The following is a 22,352-nucleotide window of genomic DNA, read 5'->3' on the forward strand; positions in this document are numbered from 1 at the left end:
CGCGGGCACTATACGCACGGCCTAAGCAAGCACAGCATTGTAAAACACTGTACTGTACTGTTTTCACCAAAGTCACAAAAAATAAGTCCCAAAAATATATCAGTCAGTCAAATAAATGCACCTCACCTTCATGCCCTTTCAGTAAAAATACTGTACAGTAGAAGATATGCCCTCTCCTTCATCCTTCCTACATATTTTTAAAATAATTTTCCATTCATCCATGTTGTATCTGTCAGCACATAAGAAAAATCAGCTGACATTAAAGATTTTATTTCAATAAAGCCTACTGTATTTATTTTGGTTACAAATGCGTTATTACATCAGTTATGCACATATATGATGTTTACAGTACAGTACATGCATTGTAAAGTGGAAAAAAGGTAGTGCTTCACTTTAAGTACATTTTCACTTTACATACATGCTCCGGTCCCATTGCGTATGTTAAAGCGGGGTATGCCTATATTGATTGTGAATTGTGTTCTTTCCCACTTCTCAGGGATGATTATAGCAGTTGTTGTGATCTAGTGATTATAAAATTATTAGCAATGGAGCTGCATATTGTATAAACAGTGAGTAGATAAATCCATTTTACTGTATACCCCATTTGTTAAAGCAGTTAAACCTGTGAAATTGTATATACAGTATATATATTTTAATAATCAGTTCTGTAGTATTAGATAATACTTACTGCATTAAATATATATATATATATATATATATATATATATATATATATATGTATATATATATATATTATTCAACTCTTAATGTCACTTTTTATGAGTTTTAAAGCATCCCTTTTTTATATAGCAGGTTTTAACCCAACTCTCAAGCAATGCAAGATTTTTGCAAAACTTTCCTGTTTGTAATAATTTGTTGCCGATGTTCCCAGCAGTTTGAGCTGTAAACGGTAACAATAGATAATGCTACCTTAGTAATATAAGGATATATTGTAGCTGCTGAGTTACACCGACTGAAGCAGCCATTACATGATAAGGATTTTTACAGATTTATAACAGGAGCACCAAACGATATCCAGCTTACAGTAGTTAAGAATGTAGAATTATACATTGTCACATGCTTTACATATACAAATAAGACACAAAGGAGAAGATAAAAAAAGGGGGATGTAGTTTTGCTGCTTTAATTTAATGCTGAATTATTTATAGTTTTTTTTTATCATTGAAATTTTTTATTGCGTTTTCCATAACAAATCATATTACAATTCAACAAGAACACAGTACCAGTTTACAGTGATTACAATATTCCTTTACATTTCAGTGCACTAAACCAGTAAATAATATATTAAAATCACATATACTTTAGACAATGACAAACAAAAAATGGAATTAAATTTTAAATAGACGTCAGTTCTGTCTGCATTGCATCATTTCCCTCTGTACTTTTTTCCCCCATACCCACAGTTCCTTTTGTTGTTTCTGTGCTATAGGTCCTAACCTTAACTAGGGATAATGGACATTAGATATTTTATTCTTTTCCCCCCTCATCACATTCTGTGCCTCTCACGTACCAGACTTCTTAGTAAATACCACAACGTTTGGTCAAACGCCCGCATCACACCCTCTTTGTCCCGGTCTGGTAAAATTTCAATACAGGGATCCCATTTTTTTAAATAGTGTTTCCGTTTTTATCTTTTCATTGGTTTCGGCTTCCATTTTATCTAACATGAATAATTGTGTTAAATATTTGTTTAGCATCTCCATTGTAACATTATGGTTTTTGTGGCTGCCAATAATGTAATTTCTACGAATTTAGGTATTCTCACCCCGTTATTCATGATTTTCCATTCCTCCAAGTTGCCAAATATCAAAGAAACTGGTTCTTTAACCGTAGTTATTTTAACATTCTGCTGTATATAATCCAGCACTTGGTCCCAAAAATGTAGAATCTTCGGGTAGTCCCATAAGCAGTGTTTGCTTTAGGTTGTTGGCACTTTGTACATCTATTCCTGGATTTGTCTGTATTCTTGTAACTTATGTTAAAAGCATAATATGCCCTGTGTGTCAGTTTTAGTTGCATCTCCCTCCACATTTCTGATATGATAAGTTTTCTAGTTCTATCTAAACCAGTAAGTATTACATCAAGTTCCGTTATTTCCTTGAAATCTTTGTTCCAGGTCACAAAAACCTTTTGCTAAATCCTCTCAAACTTTTTGTCTCTTGCTAAATTATATATATCTGATATAGTGTATCTATTCTATCTGGAAAGACTAAACAAATGATCAAATATATTATTTGACAATACTTCCTTATTATAGTTCTCCAGTGATTTAGAATAATGTGTCACCTGTGCATACGAATAACCATGTGAACTAGGTATCTCCCACTTTTCCTTTAATTCATCAAAGGTAAGGATCCTTTCCAGGTCTTCCTTTATCAAATGTCCTATACACCTTAAGCCCTTGCCTTCCCACAATTGAAAGGATGTCTGCTTTTGGCTTGGCAGGAAGTTTGCATTTCCGTTAATAGGCAGAAATTTAGAGATTGGGTATGATAATCCCCTGTTCGACCTTATTGTCTTCCATGCTGCGTAAGTATCTCTTACCAATATATTATCTTTGATCTCTTGCGGCAATGCTCTCCACAATGTATGTAGTATATCTCTTAGAGCAGCACCAGGTATGGCTGTTGAATCTATCTCTAAATTTGAGTGCAAACTTTTCTCCAATATCCAATAGCCCACATGCCTTATAACACATGCTAAATTGTACTTTCTGATATCGGGGAAATTTAGTCCACCCGATTCTCTGCAGAGTTGTAGTTTTTATAATGCTATTCTGGGTCGCCCTCCTGTCCAAATGAACCTACTAAATGCTCTATTTAATTCTTTGGAATCTGTATGTTTTATTAGTAATGGTAACATTTTTAAGGGGTAGAGAATTCTGGCAAAGCTGACCATTTTGATCAGTTGGCATCTCCCTGACAGGTTCAGAGGCAGGTTCTGCCACCCTTGCAGTTCCTTTCTTACCTTCTGAAAAATACTCTTAAAATTGTCTACATATAGTTTTCCAAGGTCCGCTGCAATATTAATACCTAGATATTTTATAGATTTCCATGTCCTTTTAAAGGGTAACTTCTCATCCCATGTTACATCATTTTTATTTGTGAAGATTAATATTTCTGTTTTTGTAACATTAACTTTGAACCCTGAGAATTTACCAAATTCCCCAAGAGCTTTAAATATGTTGCGAAATGCCTCCTCCGGATTAGATACTAGAAGCAGCGGATCGTCCGCAAATAGAGCAAATTTAGCCTCATACTTCCCTATGTTGATTCCCTTGAAACTTGCCATACATCTCAGATATTTGGCCAAAGGCTCGATAGCTAAATTAAAAAGCAACGGTGACACCCCTGTCTCGTACCTCTGTATAATTTAAACTCATGAGACAGTAACCCCGCTGCCATTATTTTAGCTTTATTGATTGTATTATCCTAAGGAAAAGGTCCCTCAGTCCCCACTTTTTGCAGTACCTGAAACAGATACTTCCAGCTTACATTATCAAAAGCCTTTTCGGCATCTTAATATTATAATATTATTTTTGTTATTTTTTTATATTAGATTTGGTCCAATTTACGGCAACTATAACTTTTCTAATATTCTTTACTGGATGTCTCCCCTTTACAAATCCAGATTGATCTGGATGAATCAATTGTGTTAGGATTGATGCTAGCCTTTTTGAGAGGATCTTGGCATCTTGATTTAATAATGAAATTGGTCTATATGATTCTGGATTTAGTGGGTTTTTCCCTTCCTTGTGAAGAATCCTTATGAAAGCCATCTTGCCTGTTTCTAAGTATTCTTCAGTTTTTAATATATCTTTGAATGCTTCCTTAAGTGGTAGACATATTTCTGCACTTAAAGTTTTATAGAATTCAGCCCCAAATCCATTGGGCCCTAGTGCTTTGCCATTTTTAAGTTTTGTTATCTACTCTGATATTTCTTCTATGGAAATTGGCTCATTTAATCTTTGTTGATCTTCCCTTGTCAATTTAGGCAATAGTAATTTTCCCATGAAATCCTCCATTACCTCTGCATTTTCCTCACTCTTTCCATATAATTTCCATATATTTTTTTATAGTATTCTTGAAATGCTAAAGATATTTCTTTGGGTTCAGTTGAGATTTTCCCAGTAGCTTTCTGTATTTTCGTTATATGTTTAGATGATGTGTAGTTCCTGACTAAACTACCCATTCGTTTGCCAGCTTTATTCCCATATCTATATAGATTTAAGTCTCTATATTGCATTTTTTTATTTCCTTTCTCTGCAGCCATATGTCGCATATGTCCTTTTTTTTTTTTTTTTAAATGTTCCTCTTTTGTGGCCAAAGATGGTTTTAGTTTAAAGCTCCTGTGTGCTTCGCTTAACTCGTCACTAGCTTTACTGAATTCCGTATCTATTTCCTTTCCGTTTTTATTTATCTCCCCTTAGCACCGCCTTTGCAGGTTCCCAATACAATTTCCTTCTTTTTGGTGTGCATTGTTATTGTCCTTGAATTGGTACCATTTGTTTAGTAGGATACTGTAGCTTTAAACTCCTCATTGTGATATACTGTAAGTGTGAAGGGAACCTACATATCATATCTTTGTGCGCTTTCTGACCAATATTGAGCCCTATCCATACTGGAACATGGTCAGAAATCAAGATGGTTTCAATGGAAGCCATACCCAGTTAAGGGATTAGATGGTCACTTATTAAAAAATTATCGATTATTGAGATGGTATTATGAGGATGGGAGAAAAAGGAGTACTCCCTCTCTATGGGATTTAGTAACCTGCTAGTCACCCCTAGCGGTTCCCACAGAGTCTTAATACTCTTCTGTCCTGGATTTAGTCCCCTCTGTTCTATATTTTGCCCTGATTTGTCTAACAGTGGATCTTCAGCTACATTAAAATCTCCGCCCACTATAGTATTGTTACTTTGGTCTTTCAATATTTTTTCCACCGTGCTCTGGAAAAAGCTCTGGCTATTCTCATTGGGGCCACATAGATAATAAATGTTTAATTCTGTTTTGTGTATTTTTACTCTGCATTGCACCAGTCTCCCCGTTGTGTCCCCAGAGGAAGTTATTATTACCAGGGGCAGTGCTTTATTAATTAGAATTGCTACACCTCCCTTCTTTCCCACTGCTGGGGAATAAATACATTCTCCCATCCAGTCCCGCTTAAGTTTTTTACTTTCGTCTTCATTCAGGTTGGTTTCCTAAACTAGTGCAATATCTGTCCTTAATTTTTTCAGGTGCCTAAGAATTTTGTTTCTTTTTATTGGAGTATGTATGCCCTTTACGTTCCAAGAAACTATTTTCATGTAGATTTTATTGTGTGTTTGTGAGTATATACTTGCGGTTCTCCTGCTGCCGTTGTGGGTATCTTACTCTCTCTTCTACAGCGCACCATGCATGCAGTCCTTTTATTAGTTTTGCTGCTGATGACCTTAATTCCATGTACTGACAATGCTATAACATAACACACACATAGAAAGAAAAAACATAAACATAAACATCACTTGTATTGACTTTCTTTTTTTCCAGGAGCAGCTCCTGCCTCCCATCCTATTGTGGTACTTCACTCCTCCCGCTCCGCCATATAATATATATATCCTTCAATTTATGCCTGACTAATAAGCTTTTGGCTTTTCTAACTACTTGTTAGGCCTTATTAACCTGTTATACCCTTTACCGCTTCCTTATATAAACTTATTTAACTGTTGCTTGTATCAGCATAACCTTTTTTTTTTTACGACTTAGGGCCTCATGCAGTAAGCGCCGATGAGCGGTTTATCGCCATTTTTTCGCCAAATTTGCCCTCCCGATTCAGTAAGCGCCGATAAGTGGGAAAAATCGGCACTTTTTGAACTCGCCTGAATTCAGGTAGCCCCGATCAGCTTTTCGCTGCTGATCGGCACTCCAGAATGGAGAGTTTTTCGGCAATCCAGCCCGCCAACTAAAGTTGGCAAGTTGGTGGAGGAGAAGCATCGGCAAGGGCGACACTTAGAAAAAATCAGCCCTTTTTCCTGTCTGTGATTGATGCCGGGGGTTCTCCGGAGCTGATACCCGCACCGGAGCCCCCCGGCATGCATCCGAGGCAGGAAAAATGCATGTACAGCCCACTTCATTACCTTAGCGGCTAACCGCTAAGGCAATGAAGGGGTTAACCCACCGTGCCAGCTTTATTGTGGCTAGCGGGTGTGGGTGAAGGGGGTATTTGGCCCTTGTTGTTTGTTTAGGGCTTTCGGGGGGTTGCGGGTGCAGTTAACCCCTTCACGACCGTAGCAGTTAATACCGCTACGGTCATGAAGGGGTTAAGGCCTCCCGCTACCCACCTGCAAGCCCTAAATAACCACCATTGTGGCTAATACCCCCTTCACCCACACCCGCTACCCACAATAAAATTAATCACACACAGCAGCCCCACACTAAATAAATAATTAAAATATATCTAAAATAAATAAATAAATAAATGAATATAAATAAACAGTGGTTGACAAATCACCAAAAAATCTACTCGCCACACAAAAAAATCTACTCGCCACCTAGTACCAAACGTGTGCTGCTTGGGCCAATATTTACTCGCCCGGGGGTTAAATCCACTCGCCCGGGGCGAGCAAATGTATAGGTTTGTCGAACACTGTAAATAAATACATATATATATATATATATATATATATATATATATATATATATATATATATATATATATATAACAAAAAGCAGCAGCCAGCACTCCAAGCAACAAATGTCAAGTCAAGGTGCATGCTCCGTAGAAATCAATATAGAAACCCTGTCTTCCCATAAGAGAAAACACAAAAGCAGCAACACTCAGATATAGCAAAAAGACATGTATTAGCAGTGACAAAACAGCACACTATATATAGTGTGCTGTTTTGTCACTGCTAATACATGTCTTTTTGCTATATCTGAGTGTTGCTGCTTTTGTGTCTTCTCTTATGGGAAGACAGGGTTTATATATATATATATATATATATATATATATATATATATATAGATATATATAGATATATATAGATATATATAGATAGATAGATAGATATATATATATATATATATATTACCCCAAAACCCCTATAACCCCTAACATACACATATATGCACATCAATGATATTATAGGCCGGCGGGGGCCCTCGGGTGTTTCCCGCAGGCCTGCAGTACCAATTATGTGCCCCCCCCCCAAAATTAATGTCAAAACACATACATACGTATAAAGAAATAACCCCCCCCCCTTAACACATACAGTATAGTAATGGCCACAATTACTATTATCCACAAATGGATAATAGTGAATGTGCCCATTTTAAATACATAAACACCAATCAAGACATTAAATACATATAGTAGTCACCCATGTCCGGCTGCCACGATGAAGGCCATCCTCATCTTCATCCTGCCAATGCCCCCTCTGCTGATGCAAAACAGACACAAGAATGAAAACATCCATTGTAATGTCCCCTAACCCCTTAATTACCATAGCGGTTATTAACCGCTACAGTCATTAGGGGGTTAACCCACCCTCACCCACCACTCGGGATGCCTACATACCCTCCCACACTAACCCCCCACCCCGTGAGGCTTAACCACCGTCACCCACTACCCACAAGGGAGGCCTACCCACATACCCTTGGGGCCAATACACCCCCCCACCCCCAGTACCCACAATAAAAACAATACACAGCCCCACAATAAGCATCATTCTATTTATTAAATACATAACCCACCCCCTGTGCCCCTCCATAAATACATCATTTATCCTTTTACATACAGGGTTCATACCCCAGCCCCACGCGAGTCCCCGGCGGGCTGGTGGGGCACCTGACAGACCTACAGGGTACCAGCAGCTTGTTTCAAACAGGTTCTGGAGGCCTGTTGGTGGGTCCCGCCAAGCGCCATGGCCCCCAGGTGGTCTCCTTGGGGCACCGTGGGCCACAATTGGGTCCCCACGGTAGGCCCACGGATGTCTGGGAGCCCCGGGTCAGACCCACAGGTGTCTGAGGGGCCTCGGGTGGTTCCCACGGGGATCTGGGGAACTAACGTGTGCTCACTACGGGTCCGCGGTGCCCCCATTCAATACATACATCCCCCCCCCCCCAAACAAATGTGCTAAATAACTATTATCCAGATAGGGATAATAGATTATTTGCCCATTATTAAACACATTAACTAGCATATTCAAATAAATAAAGTACTACTGACCTCATCAATAAGAAGCCCCCATCGCCAGCAACATCCTTGTCTTTCATTGCCCACAAAATACATAGCCAATACAAAGCCAATACATTGCAATTACATTCAGATATCAATTAACCCCTTAAACACCTTATCGGATAATAACCACAAAGGTAATTAAGGGGTTAAGCCACACTGGCCCGATACCCACCCTTCACCCATTCATTTGTACAGTGGCTTCATCATGCAACTATATATATATATATACAGAGAGAGAGAGAGAGAGAGAGAGAGAGAGAGATACACACACATGATGAACCAATATACAAATAATTGTAGAAGGGTTATCAAAAACATGCTGTACTACAAATAACACTTCTCCATACAGACACACTACAATAAAATCAATTTCCTTTAATAATCCAATCTGATATTCCAATCAAAATCCTCAAATGCCAATCAAAAACCTCAAATGACAATCAAAACATTGCATTTACATTGTATATATGATGCATACAATCTATGCACCATATACATTCTGAAAATGAATGTTAACAATAACATATTCAAAACAAAATACCAATACCTCCAAACAAGTATACTATTTAAACCAATCCAGTAAACATAAATCAATTAGCATTCATTAATTACATCCCTAAACAATTTACATTCCATCCCTAACAATTAAACAATTAACTAATTCAATCGTTGAACATAACAATTTATCCTGTGAACAAATATAAGTACCAACAAGAATACAATATACAAAAGCAAGCCTCACCCTGACCTAAAGTACACCATACAATAGCAACAATTACATCTATCTAATTTTAAAATACATTATACACACATTTATGCATAGCAGCATATCCAAATTAATTTAAAACACAGCAAATCAAGCTTTTAAAACAACATCATTTCTTACCCTGTATGTATATATCGATCTAGACATACATACATACAGTGGCAAGAAATAATATACCAAAAATAAAGAAATACACATGTTAAAAAAGCTTTTAAAAAAATTAACAAGTTAAATAAAATACATTTCTTTAGTTCACTTACCATTACTTGACCCACTCACCGACTCCCGTTGAACAGCTTACTCTTGAACCAATCCACGCACAGGAACCCATAAAATAAAAAAACATAAAATAATAAACATTAAAATAAAAATCCAAAACAATCCACGGGTCTTCTATTTGTAATCCATCTTCATCTGTATTCTTCTTTCTTCTATCTGCGGCTCTCTTCCGGGGTCTTCATGTCTTCTACGGCCACGCCCTGGCCTTCTTCTTCTGTAGGAGGTCCTTCCTCCTCGGCGTCCTGCTTCAAAATGAGACGACATAGGCTTTTAATGGCCTATGACGTCACATTTTCATCATGGTTCCCACGGCCCTGATTGAGCCGTGAAAACCATGTGTTTTGGCCGAGAAAAAAAAACATGATGACGTCACTTAAAGGCAATGAAAGCACAGCCAATCAGAATGGCTTTGCTTCAATTGCCTTTAAGATGACGTCATTAAAAGAAACATGGCCGTCCTCACATGGTACGGTAGCCAATCAGAGCGTGGGAAGTCTATCCCTACTCTGATTGGCTCTTGTATCATGTGACAGGCTTTCAATGACGTCACATCCGTTCTCCCACAAGCCTCTGTCACATGGTATACTAGAGCCTATCAGAGTTGGGATGGAGTTCCCATGCTTCCTGAGTTACAGGCCCCAGTTTGGGGCATCGGTTACAGTGTCGCCGCCATATTTATAGCGGACACGGCGCGAATGGGATGCTATAAAGATGGCGGCGACACTGCCACCCGATGACACATACCGGGGCCTGTAACTCGGGAAGCAGTACACTATTATTAAAAATACATTCATGCTGCTTCGTTACCGTAGCACATAGCCGCAAAGTTAAGGAATGAGTGTTTATTGATATGTGTGTTTTACTCATAGTATAGATGTGCAGAGGGTCTCCGGAGCTGAACCGCTTTGGTTTTAGGTCCGGGGACCCTCTGCTTCCCGAGATAGAAGGCCCCTTTATGGGGTGCCAGTATCCCTCTGCTTTGTTTACATTCCGCGGTCACGTGATCGGGACCTTTAAATGCAGAGGGATACCGGCACCTCATAAAGGGGCCTGTATCTTGGGAAGCAGGGGGTCCCCGGACCTGAAACCAATGCGGTTCAGCTCCGGAGACCCCCTGCACATGTGCACTAAGAGTAAAAGTTGTTTATAAATAATTTATATTTTGCCGATGTTTGCGCTGAGAGAGTGGCTGGTCTCTCTCTGCTGCAAACACCTATCGGCAGAAAAGGCCTATCGGCAGGTTATCGGGAGCCAGTTTTGCTTTTTTGCGAGGGCAAATTGCCAAAATAAGGCCTATCGGTAACCCTTGGCGATTGCACTTTTTGGCGTTTACTGCATAGAGCCCTTAGTTACCTAACGCACCTAGTTTGGCCTTGAACTTTGGCCTTCCCCAATAACCGTTAACAAGTCAAATCTTCTAGTCCCCTCTACTCCACAAACTTTTTCTCTCTTTCAATCTTTTATCTCAGGATACCCCAAGAGTCCTTTGGACCATTCCATGTCCTCAAGATACTTTTAAAGTCCCGGCGCTCTCTTCCTCTACGTCATTTTCTTCTCTTTCTCTCTTGCTGCCTCACTCCTTTTGGGTCTTTCGTCGTTTCTTCCATTGCTCCTTGATTCGCCCCCAGAGCCTTTATCTTGTGCTTTTGCTTCGGGTCTCTGTAAGAACTTTTCCGCTTCCTCTGCTGTTTTGAACACTCTTGTTCCTGCCTCCGTGAAGACTTAGCGTGGCAGGGTAGCTTAGTGTACAGTTTTTGTTGCCCTTAAAGAGAGCATTGCACACCTTGCTGAATTCTCTCCTTTTATCTGACACTACTGCTGAATAGTCTTGGAATAACAGGATCCTATGTCTCTCAAATATTAGGTTGCCAGCACTTTTATATGCCCGTAGCAGGTTCACTTTTTCTGCAAAATCTAGGACTCTTGCCATTACTGCCCTGGGTCTGTTTTCTTGCCCTGGTCTGATCGAACCTAGTCTGTGGGCCCTTTCCATCTTGATCTGGGCTCCACCATGAGTAATTCCCAGTGTCACAGGTATCTATTTGGAGCAAAAGTCCATTAATTGTATTTGTTTCACAACCACAGGGATCCCAATAATGCGCACATTATTTCTCCATGATCTATTTTCCAGATCATCCATTGTTTCCTCTAGGGACTGATTCTTTCTTTTTAAAGTCTGCATTTCCTGTTGCAGTGCTGCAGAGTTTTCCTCCAGGTCACTCTCTCTATTTTCAGCCTCCCCTATTCTAGTGCTCTGGGATAGTGTTGCCAGATGTCCTGAACTGAATTGGACTGTCCTGTATTTGGACACTGTCCAGTAAAAAAATAGAGGTAATACTGGACATGTATGTGTTCACTATTACCTCTTTGGACATAGTAACCTGACCGGCTTGGAGGGCTGTGGGATTTCCCTGAGTGGGGAGAGAGCAGGGCTGTTGCTAGGGGTTGGGCAGCTTCCTCGATCCTGATTGGCTTCTGCTGGGTAATGCAGCCAGCAGAAGAAGCTGTCAGGAGCCTGGGCCAAGGAGAGGAGGAAATAGCATGGAGCGGAGAGTGGTGAGAGGGGGGTGTATATGTTTGTGTGTATGTCTCGAGCACATCCTATCACCATTGTGTCCAGTATTTTTGAAAAAGCCACCTGGCAACCCTATTCTGGGAGGTGAGTTCCCCTTTCGTGTGTAAGTGAGCTCGAGTGCTAACAGGTATAACACTGCCTCAGACTATATCGCCTTTGTCAGTGAGGATACTATACCAGTCAGTGATCAAGATTTAACAGTTAAAATATGTAGTAGGCAGGTGCCATAGTAGTTTGCATAGCTGTGAGCAAGCGCGAGGTGTATTAAAAAACAGATCTGATCGCGCTCTCACATCTGATGTCATCAACCATCAAAATTCAAGGGATTTCTCTCTCTCCTTTGTGTCTGTGTCTCATACCCTATCCCATTCTGAGCACCTCCCATTATTTACTATCTTTTGACCTAGCTGAGCAATGGTTTCTTTGTGTGGTTGTGCACCAGCATTAGCTCTTTTGTTGGTATCACACTGCTTATGAGACTGATGACAAATTGACAGCAAAAAACATGTCACTGTCCATGCTACTGAAACCAACCATACAAAAAAATCATTTAAAAAAGGAAAAAATATGACAAAATACATTTTTACAACAGTAATGTACAAGGAAAGAAAATCTCATGTTAAAGCAAGCCAACCATCTGTTTGTTAACCTAAGATCAATAACATACTACTTATGATTGTACTGTAGCATGCAAACTGCCATTTGACCAATGTAAAACTTTTCAGTGATTGAAACACCTTGTAACGTTTGTTAACTATCAATTGCTGAACTCAGAAAGTTTTGCAATTTTATATTTGATCTACATTAACTTGTTTTTGGTATCTGTAGATTGTAAAAAGGTTTTCCTTATTAAAACATAATACAGTGGATGTATGTATCAAAGTTTTGATCCAGCTATGGTTTTCATTAAAACATTAGTCTAGCCAGGCTATTATAATTATATTTTCTAGATTAAAAAAAAAGTTGTTTAAATGTTTATTCTTAAAGATAAATGAGGGGAGATGGGGGTTGGGGTGACAATGTTGCCAAGTTTTCAGGCAAGCAGATACTGAGGAAAGAAATGTTGTTTAAGACTAAAATGTGAAAGCAGCAATCCCCTTCAGCTACTGTATGAGTTTAATGTGCACGTTATCTTGACCCCGAGCAAGTCCTGCTCTTTGATTAAAAAAAAAAATAACAACAATTGTGTGTTAAAAACCATCCTTTGCCTACTCGCTAGTGTCTGAGGTTACCATGGTAACCTTTAGACTACCTGGGACTCTGGGGAGAGCTCCATTTTAATCTCCAAGCACATAGTGGGTGATGAATCATAGCAAATTTGGAGCAAACTTTACACAAATTGCATCATTTTTGTCTTGCGTCTCTGTATCAAGATCTTTAATCCAAGTTTTGCGCTGTTTACGTCACCGGGTGATTTGTGGAGTGACAGTAGGAGGCATTAAGGAGGAACTACATGATGCACAGATTATAATGAGATGTAGCAAACTCTGCGTCTTCCTGCATCACTTTTGTATCTTGTATTTGCATCAAAAAAATCTGAAAGGTCTGAGGGAGTGTAAACGTATCTGGCTTATAATTTGTGTCAAATGTAAGGAACACTTTCATACATTTGATGCAAACACGTGCAGAAAACTTCTATTTTCACTTTCTTTTTATTAAAACATATCCCCCTTAATATTTAAAAAGCTCATCTCTCCTAATCGAGCATTACTGTTGGAATGGGCAACAAGAGATCTCCTAAAATAAAACAAAATGCCACACTGCTGCTTTAGGGGCAGAATAAGTTTTTGGCCTGAACCCTAAACTGCTCTCTTGAAGACATTAGATGGTATAATTTAAAGTACATCACTAGATTTTATGATGCCTAAGAATTATTAAAGGCATAAAACTCCACAATTTAGAAAAATGATAATCTGTATGAAAGATACAGCAAATATAAATACCACTTGTGAGCATATTCATATGTCTCAGGCAGATCCACAAAGATGCCTTTCCGCATTATCTCATAGCATACACGGCAGCAAGAGATTCTAGGTAATGACATGCAAATGAGCCCTCACAGTGTATGTAAGGTAATTACTGCATATTTAATATATCAGGAAAAACATAAATACCGATTAAATGATACCATGCAATGGACTTCATGATTTTCCTCTGTGTGCTGTAATGCTCAGTATTCTTGAATCTCTCTGCTGTACAATTGTCACATTCCACATTGTCATTTATGGCTCTGTTTGTTACAGGGACCATTTAGTAATCGCAGGACGGGGGTGTTTGAAAAGAGTGTGTTTTCAATATAAAATGTATTTTTATGTTAGAAGTATCTTTTCTGCTGGATCATTTATTTAAAGCGGGCCAGTTAAGTTTTGTAAAATGACATTGATGTTTATTATATCTGAACTTACTGTACCATAAATGAAATCACCAAGGTGGCAACTTATTTCCAAATAATTAAACAAATATGATAACAATAAAAAAAAAATTTAAATCATTTTTAGAGTGTAAGCTGTCTTTAAGAAGGATTAGATCTCAGTTGAGTTTCTCAATCATTTAAAAATTGTAACTGTAATTTATTCACATATAATTAACTAGCCCAGTTTCAGTAACTCTTAGATACTTAAATATCATTTGGATGGAATGTAACTAATGCATTTCAGGCTTCCCTGGCAATTAAATACTATAACGTGCCATATTCAATACTAGACCCAAGAGGTCTTAAAACTTTATAAATTGGTACAGCTTTGCAATGGATGATAAATGACCAAAAGGTAGACATATCAGTAAGTTCTACAACAGGTGGAGCGTTGCATTTTATATACCAATACATAATGATTGCTGTGAATTTCTGCCTGTCATTGTATAATGCTCTCATTTAGTTTATTATAGTATTCTACAATTACAGTCAGCTGCATAGCCATCCTGATCTATCCAGTTAAATGAATTAACAATGTATAGATTTCTGAAACTCTATGCTGTTGGCTTTGTTTCAGTTTCTGAGAGTGGATCAAGATAAAGACAGGGAGTGCAGTCTGGATTGTGCAGGCTCTCAATCTAAGCCTCTCTGTGCCTCAGATGGAAGAACATTCCTGTCCAGGTGCGAATTTCTACGGGCTAAGTGCAAAGACTCTCAGCTGGAAATTGCATACAGAGGAAACTGTAAAGGTAATTATGGATTTCTGTTCCCATCTGTATTTTTTCTTTTTAACAATATGAGCTATTTAAGGGAACAAGTAATAGCACAGTCATTTTATTTATTTGGGAGCTTACTTTCTAAATAGCTCTTTACAGGAATAGAGTCATTTTAAGATGCAGGGCAATACATCGATAAAATGAGTTTGTATATATTGTATATTTCATGTATATTTTTATCATACAACACACTGGAGAAAGCAGTGCTTGCCCAGCAAATTAACAAACGGTGTGGCTTTAAAGGAGTGAGGGTGAAAAAGAACCCAATTGGGGGTGCACCGCTGGTAAGCAATGAGGGCTGGAAAACAGAGGGTTAATAAAAATAAATTGTTGGACACAGGATACAAAAAGCAGAGGACAGTTACCTCCAACGCGTTTCACGCTAAAACAGTGCTTCATCAAAGACGGTTGAAGTAAATATAGGCAGTAAGATTGGAGTCTGCTGATAAATGATGATAATCTCTGTTAGGCAATCTCATATAATGATAGTTATTGCTACTGTAGTATTATGATGTTCCGGTATCACTGCAGTAATTTGTAAGTAATGTAAATACATTTTATGTGATAAGCTACATAAGGGATGTTTTTGCAAGTCACTGGTGGTGTATCTGTGTGTACGAAGGAATCCCTCATTGCTCCACTTCCCCGAGGAAGATAGAGTGCTCTTCATTCTATTGTATGCACTGTGCTGATTTCTTAGCGGTACTTGATATCACTATACTGTACATAAATATATGTTTATGCGAATTTGACAAGGGAAAGGGGGGCTTGCTTCAAGATTCAATCTCAAACTTCCCATGTTAACAACCATGGTTTATCGTTTAATCCCTCCTAAATCAAATCTGGGAGTATATGGTGACAGAAAATGATTCAGTATAATATAAACCAGATAGTAACAAATACTTTTTACATGATGTTCTGTACATAATAGAAGTTACAGGTACAATACAATTCATTCCCGACGTGCCCATGATCATGGTCAATGGAACATAAACTTGATCTCACTTTTTAAAAAAAGTGGGCGGAGCAATCCAAATCCATTCCCCGGAATTACGCAGATTGTTTTCACCAAATCCACCCCCCCCCCCCACCAAAATCCATCTGCAGATTGGGTACTTAAAAATATGAGCAGATTCATTCAAATCCGTCATTGACTACAATCGGGACGTATTTCATATTGAATTGAAAATGTTTATATTCTAGCACTCAGATTAATGAGAGAGATATGATAAGCCTATGGCACCAACCTAAGGCCTGAAATGGTATCAGAGCCTAAAGGACTAGAACCAACAGCCACTGCTAGGCTGCAGCTCTAGTAGTGTGAGATAAAGCAGCTGATGGCTGTTGCATCATACTTTTGAGCTGCTCGCTGCTTGTGGCTCACTCATGTAGCCAATCTAGCTGGTAAGATATCTCACAAGTATATCAGGTGTGCTTCACAAGGAACATTAAACTGCCACTCAGGAAGTACTCTTCTTTTAAAGGAAGCAAGGGGCAAGGAACTACTTCAGGTATGTGTACTCATTTTGGTGCTACATGATGGATATGCACAAAGGTGGCTATGGTATCGCAGAACATGGACAAAAATATTCACTGTGCCATCTGCCAGACCCATTGAATTTAAATACTTTTTTTTAGACTAAATACAACTCCACAAACTGCAGGAAGTGACTCTGCTTGGTTCCCACAGCACACACATTGTTATTGGGTCTAAGGCACAATAGGAATGGGGTGTGGTGTCAGACCCAACAGGGTCAGAAGTTGAACCCACACAACCTCTGCTATTAGGACAACAACTCTAGCAGTGTAAGCTAAACCAGTTATTGGTAAGCACCACTGTCACTAGTTTTGAGCTTTATTTCTCATAGAATGCTCACTCATACCTTTACAAAGCACTTTACCCTCTTCTGGGAAAGAGAAGCATATCTAATAAGCAGTCTTCTGCCATGCGATATCGTCTGGCATGGGATGATACCTTACATTCCATTTATTTGAATTGGTTGAAATGTGTTGCAGCACTGAAAGTGGCTTATGACAGAACACTGCTTAGTAAATATGGACCACTGTCTTTAGTATTCCTAAATATAAAGTATTCCATTACAAAATTAGAAGTACTAACTCAAGTCACATGCTAACTTTGTTATATTATTTTCTCTCTGCATTGGCTTTATTTGCCCTGCTTCCCCTTGTTTTACTTGTGTAAAAAAAACTGTTTTTCATTTAATCTCACCTGGCCTCAGTAGCTCATAGCCCTCAGTACATATTATTACTTTGTGCTTGAAGTCCTTTCAAGGTTACAATCAAGAAAACATATATCCCTTGAAGGTATGCTGTTACTAGACAGTATGTATTATTAGCCATCAGCTGGTTTAGCTCACACTGCTAGAGCTGAAGCTTAGAAAAGCAGTGGTTGAGAGTTTGAGCCCTGTTTGGTCTGACAACATTCCATTCTTTAGGTTGGTGTTTTAGGATTATCAACCTATATGGTATGGAAAGCCTTTTAGGAAGTGTTGGACTCCTTTAAATATAGTTTGCCATTAGAATATCTCCCTGCCAGGTACCTCTTTCTTTATGATTCAACATAGGCACATAGATGACATGGTAAACAAGTGTAGCCCTGTGTAATTTTGGGGTTACATGCCTCTCTCCTCCTGTGCAATAATCCCTGTTAAAAGGGCAGGTTTGCCAGGAGTAATCATGAGTTTTGCCCTCATCCCCTGTGATGTGTATTGTGTAGTGAAGGAAGTGACATCATGCTCTGTGTCCAATTACAGTGACACAGGGGTGGTGCCTACTGGAGCTATATAGTATGCAACTCTGCCTGAATTTAGGTGAAGTGTGTGTGAGTGTCTCATCCCACTTGAATGAGACTGTCTGACCCAACACAATGCCAGGGCTCTGGCAAGAATTGTGGCCCTCCCTTATGGGAGAGGTGGGCAGACTATTCCCCTTACTCTATTAGAGAGTAAGGGAAGAGCAAGGACAGATTCTAGGGCCCTGACTAGGAGTGTTGTCTAGGGACTTGCTTGAGGTGGGCAACCTTTATGATGAGCGGCTAGAGACAGGCCGCAATGATGGGCAGTCTGCCACTAAAGATGACAATAAAGAATGTCCAAGTTGAAAGAACCTTCTTGCCTGAGAGTGGAGTCATTCAGGGGGAAGCTGCACCCAGAGGTTCTCTTCCAGAGACTCCTCCCTGCTGTCGTGGGGACCTGGAAGAGATGCAGGCACTGTACCAGAAGTAAGTAGTTCTCAGCATTACCTCACGAGCCAGTCCTGAAGTATTTCCCCATATCACCGCGGAAGACTCAGGAGTCCTGTAAGGCAGCAGGTGCACCACACTATAGTACATGTAACATGGGCAGTTTCCTCACGTAAGGGGCCAATATGAGATTGGGAGGGGGGGAGGACACCGTTACACAGATTTTCAGAACAGACTAATTTTTTCAGACAGGAAGGTTCAAAGAAGCATACTTGATTTTATACTTGGTGCAGTTATATCTGATTGGGTATACCATACAATAGAATTGTTGACCCACGTTTCTGATTTTTTCTGAGCACTGAATCTGGACTCTGTTGTTCTGGGACATTGTGCTTGATTTGATACTAAATAGATTAGATGAGATAAACGTGGGGAGGAGAAAAAGAGAGGAAATACACATAGTGAGAAACTGTAGTGGGTTTGACATGTGACATTTTGTGATAAATAAACTATCATGGAACTGTGGAAGTGTTAGGAGTGTTGTGACCTGGACTCAGAGTCTCGATAAAATGTTAGGGGATGGAAGAGAGTGACCATAACTGAACTTTATTAGTACAGCATACTATACCTTAAAGAGCTCTATAGTATAATGTGGCCAGACGGCTGTCCAATTGGAACGCTTCGTCTCCTGATCCGGTCACGTAGTTCCCCGGCGGCTCACACAGACACTGCTTACCTGCTCCGGTGCTGTGGAAGTGATTCCTGCAGCTCCCCCGCCGGCTGAAGACACCTCCGATGCTGCCACCATCACAGGACTGCTGCTGCTGATCCTAGATGTCTTCGGAAAGGTAAGTATGAAAGATTATTTCCAGCTGCCCTGACATTACCCGACACCGGGTATTACCCGGCCGAGCCCAGTTCTCAGTGGCCGGTTCCGGGTAATGTCCGGGTAGCTGGAAATGGGCCGGGTAACGTGGGTACCGGGTAATTCTGGGTACTCGGTACACCACTAATTTCAACCTATCATGTTTTTGAACAATATTTAAAGCTATATTTTACTTAAGCATAAAAACGAGGCATCTTGGTTTAGTATTTAAGCACTATGGAGAATATTATATTACAAAGATCATATAAAACTTTTCTTGGACCTATATTCTTTGTAATGATGACACCGGGTTTACTTAGTTTTGAATCTGATGTGTTAAATGGTGCTAAGCATTAATGAACTATAAGGCACATTGACTTGTACTGTCGTTATGTCATAATTTCTTAGCTCCATCTTGAAAATATTGGTCCTATTCTTTATCGTATAAACACCTAATGAAACCAAATAATTAGTATTGATTTATTCACAAGAAGAAAAAATTTTCTCAGCTGCATCACTAGGAATGGGGAGCAAAATTGAAAGAATGTATCTTTGTTACTATAATCACGATTCAGAAATGGATAAAGAGAAAATAATTCAGTTATTTTGCTAATCTGTTTTTGTTGCTATTAACTTTTTACGAGAACCTGACATAAAGAGGAGGCAAGGAAAAATGCTGGTGCAGCTAATTCAAGGTATATTTGTTCCTGTCAAACAGTACATATCAGACTGAACTGAACAAAAACTGAAGATTTTGAATTACGACCCTTGCCATACTGTATACTTGCTAATAAATAATGACGTATGCCACCGTATATCCACCCCAATGTATACATTGTTATTGGTATTCATTGGATTTTCCTAAGGCTTTCACTTACAAAGCCTCAATCATTTGAAGACCACTATTTGTCCTTTTTGTACTTATCTGGTTGCTCTAGCTATGAATTTTGAACTTTGGAGATCTGAATATGTATTTTATAAATTGTTTTTCTGCAAATGTGACAAAAGACATAAGGGTATAGATATCAAGTTCATACATTTAGATGTTATATCAATGTTAGAACACTGGGTGCTACCATGTCCCAACTTGCTCTTGCCCTCAACTGCCGTCTCTCTCCTGTGCAATGTCTAAAATCTCTAACCCTTTCAATCTGGTATGCATCCCCTGCTTCTCTCCTTTTTTCATGTGCTCTCTTCAATGCTCTCTCTCTAAAAAAGAAAAAAATATATATCACCTGTTGTTCTCTAGCTTTACTAGCGCTACTAACTGAAACTTGTTTCTCCCAGTCTGATTCTGCTATAAACGCAGCTCTATCCTAGGGTTGCCAATCTTTATCACATGTACACCTCGCCCTAGGGCAGGCCTGCACAACTTGCATAGTGAGAAGGGCCGAACTGCTCCAAAGAAAACTGATTTGGGCCGCACGGGTAAAATCATCATCATCATCATCATATTTCCCCCAGCTCCCCTCATCATTATCCTCATCATATTTTCTCTCCCCCCCTCCCACAGATCATCATCATATCACCCCCCGATCCCCCTCAACCCACTGACCTGCACAGGCACAGACACTGACCTGCACAAGCACAGACACTGACCTGCACAGGCACTGACCTGCACAGACACTGACCTGCACAGGCACAGACACTGACCTGCACAGGCACAGACACTGACCTGCACAGGCACAGACACTGACCTGCACAAGCACAGACACTGACCTGCACAGGCACTGACCTGCACAGGCACTGACCTGCACAGACACTGACCTGAACAGACACTGACCTGCACAGGCACAGACACTGACCTGCACAGGCACAGACACTGACCTGCACAGGCACAGACACTGACCTGCACAGACACTGACCTGTACAGGCACAGACACTGACCTGCACAGGCACAGACACTGACCTGCACAGGCACAGACACGCACAGGCACAGACACTGACCTGCACAGGCACAGACACTGACCTGCACAGGCACAGACACTGACCTGCACAGGCACAGACACTGACCTGCACAGGCACTGCCGCACTGACACTGTCACACTGCCAAACTGCCACTGCCACACTGACACACTGGTGCAGGAGGGGTGATGTGAGGTGCAGGGGGGTGAGGTGCAGGAGTGTGAGGTGAGGTGCAGGGGTGTGAGGTGAGGTGCGGGGGGGGTGATGTGCAGGGGGGGTTATGTGAGGTGCAGGGGGGTGAGGTGCAGGAGGGGTGATGTGCAGGAGGGGTTATGTGCAGGGGGTGAGGTGCAGGGGAGTGATGTGAGGGGGTGAGGTAAGGTGCAGGGGGGTGAGGTGAGGTGCAGCGGGGTGAGTTGCAGGGGAGTGATATGAGGTGCAGGGGAGTGATGTGAGGGGTGAGGTGAGGTGCAGGGGGGTGAGTTGCAGGGGAGTGAGGTGAGGTGCAGGGGGGTGAGGTGCAGGGGTGTGAGGTGAGGTGCAGGGGTGTGAGGTGAGGTGCGAGGGGGTGATGTGCAGGGGGGGTGATGTGCAGAGGGGGTTATGTGAGGTGCAGGGGGGTGAGGTGCAGGAGGGGTGATGTGCAGGAGGGGTGATGTGCAGGGGGTGAGGTGCAGGGGAGTGATGTGAGGGGGTGAGGTAAGGTGCAGGGGGGTGAGGTGAGGTGCAGGGGGAGAGTTGCAGGGGAGTGATGTCAGGTCCAGGGGAGTGATGTGAGGGGGGTGAGGTGAGGTGCAGGGGGGTGAGTTGCAGGGGAGTGATGTGAGGTACAGGGGGGTGAGGTGCAGGGGGGATGTGAGTTGCAGGGGGGGTGGAATGTGTGTGATGTGGAGGGTGAGTATTGTGTGTGTGATGTGGAGGGTGAGTATTGTGTGAGTGATGTGGAGGGTGAGTATTGTGTGTGGGATGTGGAGGGTGAGTATTGTGTGTGATGTGGAGGGTGAGTATTGTGTATGGGTGAGGGGGAGAGATGGGAATGTGAGAGATGGGGAGTCACAAACATTGATGATGACGGGTGTAGGGGGAGATATATGAAGATGATGAGGATTGCTGGGGAAGATATGAGGATGAAGATGATGAGGGGTGCTGGGGGGATATGAGGATGAGGGTTGCTGGGGCAGATATGAGGATGATGAAGGAGCTGGGAGAGATTGAGGGGTGCTGGAGATATGAGGATGATGATGAGAGGTGCTGGGGGAGAGATGATGATGATGATGATGATGATGATGATGATGATGATGATGATGATGATGATGATGATGATGATGATGAT

The 22,352-nt window shown here is 40.7% G+C and overlaps 1 protein-coding gene across 2 annotated transcripts in view; it reads left to right on the plus strand.

Moving 5' to 3' along the window:
• The window catches only part of SMOC2 (SPARC related modular calcium binding 2), a 438,788-nt gene that overhangs the window by 122,525 nt on the left and 293,911 nt on the right, over window positions 1-22,352 (plus strand). For both annotated transcript variants that reach the window (XM_075596923.1, XM_075596922.1), the window contains exon 2: window positions 14,849-15,020. In XM_075596923.1, coding sequence (XP_075453038.1) covers window positions 14,849-15,020 — 172 coding nt within the window. The remainder of the gene's footprint in view (window positions 1-14,848; window positions 15,021-22,352) is intronic.

This window comes from Ascaphus truei, chromosome 4 (genome assembly GCF_040206685.1).
Source record: "Ascaphus truei isolate aAscTru1 chromosome 4, aAscTru1.hap1, whole genome shotgun sequence".
NCBI lineage: Eukaryota > Metazoa > Chordata > Amphibia > Anura > Ascaphidae > Ascaphus > Ascaphus truei.